Source organism: Tripterygium wilfordii, chromosome 10, assembly GCF_013401445.1.
Source record: "Tripterygium wilfordii isolate XIE 37 chromosome 10, ASM1340144v1, whole genome shotgun sequence".
Lineage (NCBI taxonomy): Eukaryota > Viridiplantae > Streptophyta > Magnoliopsida > Celastrales > Celastraceae > Tripterygium > Tripterygium wilfordii.
In genome coordinates this window covers 126744-137928 of record NC_052241.1, presented here as the reverse complement: position 1 = coordinate 137928, position 11185 = coordinate 126744, and the positions used below count along the sequence as shown (strand labels likewise).

The following is an 11185-nucleotide window of genomic DNA, read 5'->3' as shown; positions in this document are numbered from 1 at the left end:
GAAGACCATCAAGTATTTACAAACACATCTCCAAGTTTTATTTTCAGAAAAAATTATGTTTTACCAGCAGCCAACCAAATTCATAGAGTTAGCAGAGAAGCATTCTTTTAAATGAAGTACAATCCAATTCAAATGCAATAAATCTGAAATTGGCGACTCCTGCCAACCCAACCATCAGAAACACCGCTTTGGTTTCTATACTGCCAATTATACTCCTACTAATGAAAGCTCATAAAAGATAAGAAAAACAAAATACATAAAGATCACCTATTCTTTCCACCCTTACTAATGAAATTAATATAATCCTGTGTTTACTCATTTATTAGATGACTACACAAGGTCAGTGAGTCTGGCCTGCAGAGAGAACATTGGAATTGGCAGTTGGCACCCACCCGCAGCTCCTGTTTAGGACTTTCATTGCCTCTTTGTTTACCCTTCACCTCACCAATTTCCCGCATATCTAACTTTCCCCTAACAATGTGGGTCGGGACTTGCCATTATGCTTTTGCCGACCGTCTTTGGCATAAGAGCTACAAAAGGATACTACTTCACATTAAGTATCAGGGTAATCAGCCTTTGTACCAAACATTATAAAGATGAAATACCTAAATGCCAAGGATAGAGGAAGCTGTGCGGTTTGCCGAATCAGAACAAAAATTTACCAGAAAGTTGAAAATTAAAAAAAAAAAAAAAAAGACAAGATGTGAATGGTAAAGGTAAATAACTCTCGTGCACAAGATCCCGCAATGTCGAGATTGGAGACAGGCAAGATGTATGGAGACCTTACCCCAAGATATGCGAATGCTTAAATATATTAAAGCACGAACGCAAAAGCTGAGGAAATCATGATTCTGAAATTCAGTTAAAACTTAAAAGTTTACCTCAAGTAAAGGGTAAAATCAATGTCATGAACATGCTCCAATGCCTACTGTCTCCAGTTTCAATTCCTTTCTTGCACAGCCAGTGTATCGTTAATCAGATATTTTCCTAGAGTAGCATCCAGCTTCTCTCCAATAAATGTGATCCATGCCTGAACAGCAGAGAAATGTTATGTAAAATCTCCAGGGAGATAATTTAGGAAATGCATTGGAGAGAAAAGGCAGGCCGGATTAAGCTCAGTACGATCCATTTATGCCATGGGAACAACAAAGATTATCAAAAGATATATGGAACCATGCAGCCACAACACTCTTTAAAGAAGAAATAGAGCCCCGAAAACTGAAACTAACATGCATCATTCAGCTAATTCAGCAACATATACTGAACTTACTTTGACTCATAGGCTTCAAATCAGGTGGAACCGGCACCAAAAGTCACCTGAGTTTCCACCTGGATGTATGTCAACTAATAACAGCAAGACTTGAAGACAGTGGGAAAAATGCTTCGTCAATCAACTCAATCCTTATTCAGATTTCATTTATATTACTGATTGGTAAGCAGGAAAAAACAATTGATCTACTTTCAGCCCACAAAGAAGACTTAGGTTTAAAATTTGAGAAAGAAAAGAAGCTAACATTGGTGTGTTTAGACAAAAGTAGATATATAGCCCAGCACTCATCAATCTATCATGGATTTCCACAAGAACACACCTGGTCCAAAGTTGTGAAACCTCTAATCATGTCACCGCCGATAATTGCAATACCTTTGTCTCCAAGTGGCTGCAAGATCACTGCCTAGCCCAGCAAAAACTCTATCATCATCCTTTAAAAAACTGGACATATATGAAAATTTCTGTCTGAAACAAGGAATATAAGCTGCCAAGATGGACAATCAAGAAACAGTACAAACCAAGTTCCTACGGAAAACAGAAATGGCTATAGTAATTTTTGTCTTAGTTTTACACATCTCATGGTGTAGATAATGACATCTGGCTGTCCACATCCACATGGCTTTGATATGAAAGTTACAAATCGTCACTCCTAAGAGGTGAGTGCAATGTTTACCTGTGTGTTTGAAGGCAAAAAGGGCATCTCTGATCTCCCGGGATAAAGAGATAGGTTAGCTAAGTAGCTTTCTACAAAAAATGGTACCAAAAGTTGGTGATCTAGTTAAAAACTTAAAATTACTTCTTCACAAGAAACTTCACAAGATTACGACAAGGATATTGCCATATTCATAAATTATGTGAATTCTGGAAAATTACTTACGTGCTCCAGATTTCATGACACTTTGATAAAGTGATCCTTGGACCAATTGACTAGCATCTACTGCCAGGGGTTCGCAGTCATTGTGAGATTCAGCTGCCACTCCAATTTGTAGGATACAAGTGCAATCATAAACAACAACAAGAGATCTGCAACATGTGACAGCCGAAAGGGAATCCCATACCCTGAGGAAGAGCATAAAAAGTAAATAATTAACCGTGTTTCAACCAGCATAGTTTTGCTCCATTCTACCTCTTAGTATCTTAAATATAAACGAAGCAACATATCCATAGCCACTAGGACCTGAGATTCAAAATTACATGCATACTTATCTAAAAATTAAAAGATGCATCCTAAATCATAAACTAATCAATTGTTTAAAAATTAGATGTGAGTAATAATGAGTGTTACCATAACAACTCAGAAACTACAGAGTCGGGTAGTTGAGGAGATATGAGTTGACACTCAACACCTTGAGGATTTACCTGAAATGGAGCACAGAAATGTAAATTTTCAATCTCCAGGAGAAAAAATGTAAAGGCTGCTGTATTTGTACAGACACGCACATGCACACACAGAGAGGGAGAGGGAGAGGGAGAGAGAAAACGCACCACAGAGATAGATTTTGGCCGGATTGACAGCCATACCAGACCAGCTAATATATTTGTCACAGCCAATCCAAGTGTCAGTAGATCTGCCCTAGATTGTGAGCTGCATAAGAAGATAGAACAAGACTCTTAAGAATATTTAACCATTCATGGTACTCTCTAACTGCCTCAAATGGATCATTCACTTACAACAGAATAAATCAATAACAGAGGATCTTAAAATCAGTGCTACACTGATAGTCATAAGGCCTTCACAATATGAAAACTGAAATAAGCATGCACTTGTTCAACATTATATCCTTGCATGATAAACCAACTGATTTTAGACTTCACAACCCTAAGTCATCAACATAGCCAGGCCATATGCAGGTCATATTATGCAAAAAATGTCAATGCATGTACAAAAAGGCTCCAGTATTTTTCTCCCAGTGATCGATTTATTCTATTCAAATTCATGACCTAAGACATTTTATGGCAACTTTGAAACTAATTTTATTCTTTGCTGATGAAGATTTTCCTTCGAACTGAAACCATAATTCTCACTATAAAGCATTCACACAATATATTATGTGAAGAATTGACAACTCGTTTTACTTGGTCATTGTTCGCATAAACTCATCAATCAAACATAACTATTAACTTCATTTAATCATTTCAATTTTCAATTAGCATGACCCCTACAGAGAATGAAATTAAAAGATTATGCCGAATTGATTAAAATTCGAGCTAATGTAGTGTAAGTCATACCATGAAACAAACAAAATCAAAGAATCTCCATTCTACCATAAACCAGCAGAGAGATTAAACAATCTAAGAGAAGCTTTACCTACTGGCGTCAGCAACTGGCGCAATGCCCGAAACAGTGCGATTGAAGAGCACAGCAAGCATGGAGACCCCTCCGACGTATATTGGCAAGCTCCGAACGACATCGTCATTGTTGGATACCCAATCAGCCACCCAATCTCTTCTAGGCTTTGGCCCTCTGTAACGCCCCTCATTCTATTGGTTGAACAAAAAGAAGAATTAACAAAAATGACGGAGATGGAAGCGTAGGGAGTAAAGAGAGATTGTGAATTGACATGCCTACCAGCGAATTCGAAGAAGCCCTAATAAAGCTTAGGGAATTGGTGGCGGGACGATTGCACAGAGGGCGTACGGAGCTCCACTGAATGGGACTGTTGGCGATAGTTCCCGCTTCCATGGAAACGAAACGAAGATGTATGCTGGAGTTCAATTCAATCCTCACTTTTCAGTTTTGAGTTTGTGAGACTGATATTTTGCGCTTTGGGATCAACTGTGGCCCAATAAATGTCACTGGGCTTAGGGAATATGGGCCTTCTCTAAAATGCAAATGAGTCCTTACATCAATATCTAGGGGAGCTTTAGTCACACCTCAATATTTATTAAAGACACCCCAGGTTAATAGCAACCCAATCTTTTTAAGATTTTACTAATAACACATAAGTACATAAAATATCATATATTTTAGAAACACACCCCAATGAATAAAACAGAACTTGAAACAAAACAAAAAATGCTGAAACACCTTAGACTAGGATTCCATACCAGTGAGAACCAACTGTTCCACCTTCTGGCTTTGGATTCAGAAGTGAGACTATTTACGATCTTTTGGTTCGCGTACTACCCTGTTTGTAGAAGGGTTGGTGAGAATTTGAATGAAGCATCAACGAAGAGTAACAAAGATTTAGGTTGGAGAAATGGATGCATTTGATTCCAGGTTTTTCAAGCACTAGACGATAATAAGACAAAAAAATGCAATGCACTCCAGCCTTTTGTGCCTGTACATGATTTAAGTGCACTCCAACCTCATCGTAGTTCACTCCATCTGGACTGGGTGAAGTGGTGAACTAGAAGGGGGTTTCAAGCTCATCTGATAACACGAGAGATGTTGGGTCGGTGGCTAATGCGTTGTCGATACTTACTTCTACTTGAACGCCATGGATTGGAGAAGTTGCTCAGCGACGGCGAGGGAGGGGAGGGAGTTGTCAGATATTTGGGTGAATGAGTTTTAGGGTTGGTGTTTGTGGAGGAGGCAAACAAGGTCTTGGGCCTCAGAAGACTGGGGTGGGAAGAGCTCAGGCCCAAAAAAATTCAAGGTCAAAGCAAAGTCAACGTAAGTCGAGGTGTAACTAAAGTTTCTCCAATATCTGCTCAAAATCCGTCTCATATAGTCATATTAGTCAATTAAGCTTCAGTTTTTTAAAGTAATCAATTCCTAATCTAATAGTCTCAGAGCTCGTGGATACAAAGGTATTGTTCTTTGTGGGATTCAATTCTGAAGACGTTTTGAGTGCTTACAATCTAGTCTTAGATAGATAATATCATTCATCTGATTATTATCTTTAATCAAATGGAACAGACGTCTGTGAATGTCCACTGCACCAGAGTCCGCTAGGTGAGAAAATCACAGATATGGAGAACCACCGCCGCCACAAAGTCTTCGAATGTGCCAAGGCTGGCCTAACTACAAATTGCAAGTAATCCACAACACCACAACCACGTAGGGTTGGAGGGGATTTAGTTTTAGTGTTAGTGTTGGGTGATTAGTAATTTAGTAGGGTCCATAATCTCTTATCCTCCACAATACCCACACCCACCGCCATTGGAGATTAAATAAAAGAGTAGGACATAAGGACACCAAGTATTAGACAACCACATCTTTCTTAATGAGAGGCAGGACTGCAGAAGAATATGCCAAGTTAACGGTGGAGACACACTCTACCACTCTCCACCATCCCTCTTTTTTTTAATTCTTGATGTTGTTGTCTCGAGATCTCTACCATTGTTTCTATTTATATTCAAACATTTCCCCCACCAATTGTATAACTTTCGACACAAACCAAAGATAATAATATCATAATATTCATAGAACATACTCAAATCAAATTAATGTATATATATGATTGCGTAAAATATGATATTAGGCTTCATTTAGTGAAGCTTATGCTAACCACTTTGTAACATGAAAGTAATCAAGTTGGATGGTAATACATCTTTCTAAATACAAGGCTCTTTTCTATTGATACTCGACAACGATATCATATAAATTTGTTTTTTGGACATTTGATATTGATCCTAAATTGAACCATCGTCCCCGGGTGTACATAATTTAAGTTGGACGAAAGTCCCATGCGTGCCAGTAAAAATATTGCTCTCATGAGAAATCAAAATCAAGACCTCTTAGGTCTTTATCATTTTGTCCCAAAATAAATTTACCAACTAAACTTATCGTCAAGTTGATTTTAAACATAAGACTCGAAGTTCAATTGTCTACCCACATGAATATAGCATGTTATCATTATGTAGTCGTTGTTCATTAAGTGAGGCATCATATCAACCAAAGCAGAGACTCCCACACTTCTCTTCTCTGTACGGTGTGTACGTTTCTCTCTCTCCCTTTGCTGTTTTGCTATTCATGGATTAAATTAACAGTACTGAATAGCATGCGCGCGGAACTCGACTGGTAATTCAAGAGATGATGATGTCTCGAACTAGCTCACAGTGTGGAAACAACGGCCCCAACTCTCCCACCTGCGCCGAGCCCGGTGGCGCAAGCGTTGTTCCTTCTGGCGGCGAAAATGGAATCATGCTCTCTGGTGCGCGACTCGGAGAGAGCAGCAGCTCTTTTAGAAAAAGTGTGAGTATGAACAATCTCTCCCAATTTGATCAGCCTCAGGATCCCAACCCCGATTCCGGTTACGCATCAGACGATGTCGTACATGCCTCCGGCGGAAGTCGCGAGCGCAAGAGAGGTATGCAAATTTTCAGAATTACTTGGTAATTTTTCCCCAATTGTTGAACTGAATTTCGTCTTGGACTTGATTTTAGGTGTGCCGTGGACGGAGGAGGAGCACAAGCTATTTCTGTTGGGATTGCGGAAAGTAGGGAAAGGAGATTGGAGAGGAATTTCAAGAAATTATGTGAAGACGCAAACGCCGACTCAGGTGGCGAGTCACGCACAAAAATATTTTCTCCGCCGTAACAACCACAATCGGAGACGTCGCAGATCCAGTCTCTTTGACATCACCACCGATTCTGTAAATTACCTACAGACTCGTTATCACCAAAAAATTTCGGTGATCGTTTAATTCTACGCTAATCTCGTCTCTTTTTCAACTTCTCAATTTTCAGTTCATGAATTCGTTAATGGAAGAAGACCGGATCCACCAAGATACGACGGCCCTACCGCCGCAGCAACCACCGACGCAGAAGAATTTAACTTGCAATCTAGGAGGATATCCGGTTTCAAATTTTCCGGTATCGCTTAGTCCTGTAATATTACCGGTCACCAGAGAGGGCTCAATGGAGCATCTCAGTTTAGGACCAGTCAATCAACGGAAATCATCTATCCCTCAAGCTTTCAACACCATCATCCAAGGAGCAGTCACCGCACTCTTCATTGGTGTTTGAGTCCATATCAAGCGGAGATAGCATCATCATTGCGGCTGAAGATGATTATATATATATATAATGTCGATTGAAATATGTATATCATACAAGCAGCAGCCATGAACTCTCACCTTAATCATGACAGCTATGAGATTAGCTTAGACAACTTTCTCGTTCGATCAAACCACCACTGTAGGTTGAACTCAAGACAATAGGGATGGGAAAAAAAAAGTACACGTAAAAACAACATGCTTTCTACCAGAAAATCATAAAAATACAGATGCAAATGTTATTGCCGTTCCTTCCTTTTTTTCAAATATACAAGACAACCGGGCTTATCAGTGCCTTCTGTCAGTTTGTTGAGAGCAACTTGACGAGGAAGCAGCAGCAGCAACACAGAACTCCAAACAAAAGAATGACTATTGTCCATCGACCTCAATTTAAACAAGAAAAACTCCCCTCTTTCAAGGCATCTACAGTGATACACCAGCAAAACTAGATTACAAACAGCCTGCTCAAACATGTAAATTACAAAAAATAATCGGGAGTCTTGCGTGTGGTATCAGGCTCGACTTGCCGAGGTGCTGGATCAAACTGAAGAAAGTTCTGGTCCATATTCTCTCCAATTTCAAGAATTGCAGCCATATTCCCACATCGGTAACAATAATTGGGAGCACTAAATACGGTCACCACATTCTTCTCCTGAAGGTTTAAGTTCGAAATGACACTCACCTTTAATATCAATAAAATTTCTACTGAAATGCACATTTAAAGTAGATTTGTCCAAGTCATACCTGACACCAATTGTATCCCTCCATAACGAGCTGGTGCGCTCTTGAAATCAGAGTCAAGCCATTGGTGTGGTTGAACTGAGCTGCTATATCCTGCCCAAATGTATAGCCAGCACCACGAGGAGATATTCCCCATCCACACCGGTCGTCTGGATCAGACCACAAGAGGTCACACATTGGCCCTTCATGCGGAACCTTATTGTACCCAAAACGGCAATGCTTTAGCAATGATAATTCCAACAACATATGTAACATTACATCGGTTATTTCATATGTTCATCATTTGATATAAGACAACTAACAAACAGGTAATACTACCACAACTATTTTAACTAAGACTGGAAGACATACCTCCTGTATACGATTCAATGCTCGAATATTATCCAAGGTATCAAGAGATGGTGAAAGTCCTCCATGCAAACAGAAGATCTATAATATAAAAAAACTCTCAACACTCAGAATCGGTAATGATATTAAAGATAAAAACCTCTCGTGCACAAAGATCCCGCACTGGGCAACGTCGGGACAAGCAAGATGTACACAGACCTTACTCCCACACCCACATAATATGTGGAGAGACTTTTTTTCAAGAATTGAACTTGTGACCTCTAAGTTGCACCACTACAACTCTACCATTGGGCCACATTTTTTCCTGTAATTGGTAATGATATTAGATTGAACAAGATATTCCTCAGCATGTACAGCACAAACCTGACTTTCAATCAGCGCAGTAAGAGGTAGATAATCAAAAAGATCAGTGAAATACTTCCACACATTGGCATTTCCATATTTTCTCAAGCATTCGTCATAAAATCCGTACCTGAGGATGAGAAGACACATCTAGATAAGCAACCAAAGATTGAAGAGAGAAATGGCTTCACACATAACGCAAACTTCACCCCATTATCTATACATTTGCTTTAACACGTGCCAACACTCTCACTACACTATTCCATAAAATTATCATTGGACCACAGATAATTTCAACCCACTCCTTTTCATTGTCATGCAAGTTACTTCATTTTAAAAAATTCACCTGAATGCAAATTACGTCAACACTAGACACTGGTTCTTTAAATTCACTAGAAGAAGGCTCCAGGTTGAAACACCAATAAGGAAGGAAAAGCATATAAAGCATACAATCGTGAGTTGCATCAATGCTTGTAGGAACGTTCTGTCAATCCGAAAATCACACATAAAGATACAGATAGCTGCAAGTCAAAGCAAGTGTAAATACACGACTGGAGTGTTATTCATTGTGATGTGTTATTCATTGTGATGATTTAGATCATCAAGCAATAATGAGCAGTCAAGAAAATATGAAGAGAACCTTACACTTGAGTGATCTGCCGACTCTCATGGTTCCCTCTTAGAATTGTAATTCTATCTCTATATCGAACTTTCAGGGCCACTAACAGACTGACAGTCTCCACCGAATAGTACCCACGATCTGCATTGATGTAATTTAGGAAATAAAAACATAAAAGATCATCATAAATGTGAATTTTCAATATGCAACACCCAGGATTCCATTATTTAAACGAACAATATTTCTATAAGGTATCAATAACAATCATCAATGGCAAAAATGTTAACATTAAAAACCAAGATAAAGCCATAAACACTATGCAATCCACTATCCACAAAACCTTGTAAGTGCAAATAATGCACAACATATATGCAATAAAAATTCCAGCTCACAACTTGATCAACCAAAGGACTCACTAAAAGGAGAAAAAATTTTGCTTCGGAAAGTTGCATTATCTTAAAAGAAGCCTGACCACATAGAATCACATGCTTATAAACCACATACAAGGAAACTCTACCCGTCCCAAATGAGGTAGCTAAATACAAGAGCTTGCTCCTAAACAAAAGATATTCATATGATGCCATCTGCCAATAGATCAGAACAAATAAATGAATAGAAACAAGGGATTGACGCTCACTACGCCATTAGAACCAAGAAAAAATTCCATTTGTTTCACTGATGGAATAGAGAAGAACCAACGATCAAAGGCACAAAAGCCAAACAAACCATCCACAGTCCTGGAAAAATCCCGATCTAGTATTAGAACACCGAAGACAAATAAGGAAAACTGACCTACATAGTCGCCCATAAAGAGATAATTGGTATCAGGAGCGTTTCCCCCTATGCGAAAGAGCTCGATGAGATCGTAGAACTGGCCATGTATATCACCACAAACCGTAACAGGACATTTGACCGGCTGCACGTTCCACTCCTCCACGAGTATGGCCCGGGCCTGATCGCACAAGGTCTTGACCTCCGCCTCCGGCAACGGCTTACACTCCATCAGATGCTCGATCTGACGGTCCAGATCCGCGTGTGACGGCATCTTTTCCAATCAATATCGCGATGGAGATAACTCAGGATAATTTACGGACTGATAACGTTAGGGAGAGGAGCAAAAAGGAATCGTTTTGGGGTTGGTTGGAGCTCTCAATCATACCTCGCTCTCTCCCTCTCTTCTCTCATCGTAGATCAGATCAGAAATCAAAAGAAACAAAAATTTGTGCTGGGTTGTATTGTATTCTATAAATAATAATAAACAAAAATGAAAAATAAAAATGGGAGGTAAAGAAAGAAGGGAGGGAAGAGGAGGGGCACAGAAATGAAATGCAAATGCAAATGCAAATGCAAATACAAATGAAAAGTTAATTCAAATTTTGTGGTGTTCGAACGAGAGATTAATGATTAATCTCCCCGCCCCGGTGGCTCCGCCGAGTCAAAAAAAGGATATTGATCTGACACGTGTGACTCGAACTAAACCTATTAATTTTTGATTTTGTTCGTATACCTTTTACGACGTCGGATTACCACTGGGCCGTGTGGGCTTCTTTTTTTTCCTTTGGTGGGCTGAGGTGGGAGGTTCCAATCAGAAGCAGCCAATTAATTGCCTTGTCGCCCTTTTGATCAAGAAAGAAGAAGAATGAATTGGTATAGGTTTAGCATTTATTCAGTCAAAAATGAGACTAAAAACATATTTATTCCATTACTATATAAAGGGTGGAAATGATAAGCAAAATGGAGCTTCAATATGTTTAGTCAACTTGGTATCTAAATCTCACCAAACAACATTGGTGTCATAAAAGGAGAGGTGTAAAAAAATCGATTCCGGGTTGGACAACGACACGTATTAACAAAATATTTATATGTACAAATTCAAACTTGGATTTGATTTCGAACATACTTAGTTGACGATTGATTTAAATC

The 11185-nt window shown here is 39.2% G+C and overlaps 3 protein-coding genes across 5 annotated transcripts; 1 reads left to right on the top strand and 2 right to left on the bottom strand.

Moving 5' to 3' along the window:
- Positions 1-40: 40 nt before the first annotated feature.
- Positions 41-4021, bottom strand: LOC120007148 (protein COFACTOR ASSEMBLY OF COMPLEX C SUBUNIT B CCB4, chloroplastic). 3 transcript variants are annotated; one of them, XM_038857342.1, is made up of 9 exons: positions 3840-4019; positions 3579-3751; positions 2756-2855; positions 2556-2629; positions 2148-2329; positions 1944-2014; positions 1590-1673; positions 882-1030; positions 41-530 (listed from the first exon to the last, which is right to left on the bottom strand). In XM_038857342.1, exons 1-8 carry the CDS (start codon positions 3951-3953, stop codon positions 941-943), a joined length of 888 nt encoding a protein of 295 aa, XP_038713270.1. In that variant the 5' UTR covers positions 3954-4019; the 3' UTR covers positions 41-530; positions 882-940. The 3 variants fall into 3 exon arrangements, with proteins under 3 accessions (XP_038713270.1, XP_038713271.1, XP_038713272.1); XM_038857343.1 differs by lacking the exon at positions 1944-2014 and having other exon boundaries at positions 1590-1669; positions 3840-4020; XM_038857344.1 differs by lacking the exon at positions 41-530 and having other exon boundaries at positions 970-1030; positions 1590-1669; positions 3840-4021.
- A 1948-nt stretch (positions 4022-5969) lies between these two features.
- LOC120007744 (transcription factor MYB1R1-like) lies at positions 5970-7264 on the top strand. Its single transcript, XM_038858157.1, has 3 exons — positions 5970-6525; positions 6602-6810; positions 6905-7264. The coding sequence occupies exons 1-3, from the start codon at positions 6249-6251 to the stop codon at positions 7181-7183; spliced, it is 765 nt and encodes a 254-aa protein (XP_038714085.1). The 5' UTR covers positions 5970-6248; the 3' UTR covers positions 7184-7264.
- Positions 7265-7399: 135 nt separating this feature from the next.
- LOC120007743 (serine/threonine-protein phosphatase PP2A catalytic subunit) lies at positions 7400-10512 on the bottom strand. Its single transcript, XM_038858156.1, has 6 exons — positions 10055-10512; positions 9289-9403; positions 8665-8773; positions 8305-8382; positions 7957-8148; positions 7400-7864 (listed from the first exon to the last, which is right to left on the bottom strand). Exons 1-6 carry the CDS (start codon positions 10305-10307, stop codon positions 7691-7693), a joined length of 921 nt encoding a protein of 306 aa, XP_038714084.1. The 5' UTR covers positions 10308-10512; the 3' UTR covers positions 7400-7690.
- Positions 10513-11185: the final 673 nt, after the last annotated feature.

Bases quoted from the DNA above. Each gene is read 5' to 3' on its own strand.
- LOC120007148 (XM_038857342.1), bottom strand. From the start codon at position 3,953: ATGGAAGCGGGAACTATCGCCAACAGTCCCATTCAGTGGAGCTCCGTA. The intron at 2,015-2,147 runs GTAAGTAATTTT...CATTTTTTGTAG, and splicing joins TGTCATGAAATCTGGAGCAC to AAAGCTACTTAGCTAACCTA. The intron at 1,031-1,589 runs GTGTGTTCTTGT...TCTGCTGTTCAG, and splicing joins GTTTCACAACTTTGGACCAG to GCATGGATCACATTTATTGG.
- LOC120007744 (XM_038858157.1), top strand. From the start codon at position 6,249: ATGATGATGTCTCGAACTAGCTCACAGTGTGGAAACAACGGCCCCAAC. The intron at 6,526-6,601 runs GTATGCAAATTT...ACTTGATTTTAG, and splicing joins AAGTCGCGAGCGCAAGAGAG to GTGTGCCGTGGACGGAGGAG. The intron at 6,811-6,904 runs GTAAATTACCTA...CTCAATTTTCAG, and splicing joins TTGACATCACCACCGATTCT to TTCATGAATTCGTTAATGGA.
- LOC120007743 (XM_038858156.1), bottom strand. From the start codon at position 10,307: ATGCCGTCACACGCGGATCTGGACCGTCAGATCGAGCATCTGATGGAG. The intron at 9,404-10,054 runs GTCAGTTTTCCT...ACATCAATGCAG, and splicing joins CTTTATGGGCGACTATGTAG to ATCGTGGGTACTATTCGGTG. The intron at 8,383-8,664 runs GTTTGTGCTGTA...TTTATATTATAG, and splicing joins CTGCGCTGATTGAAAGTCAG to ATCTTCTGTTTGCATGGAGG.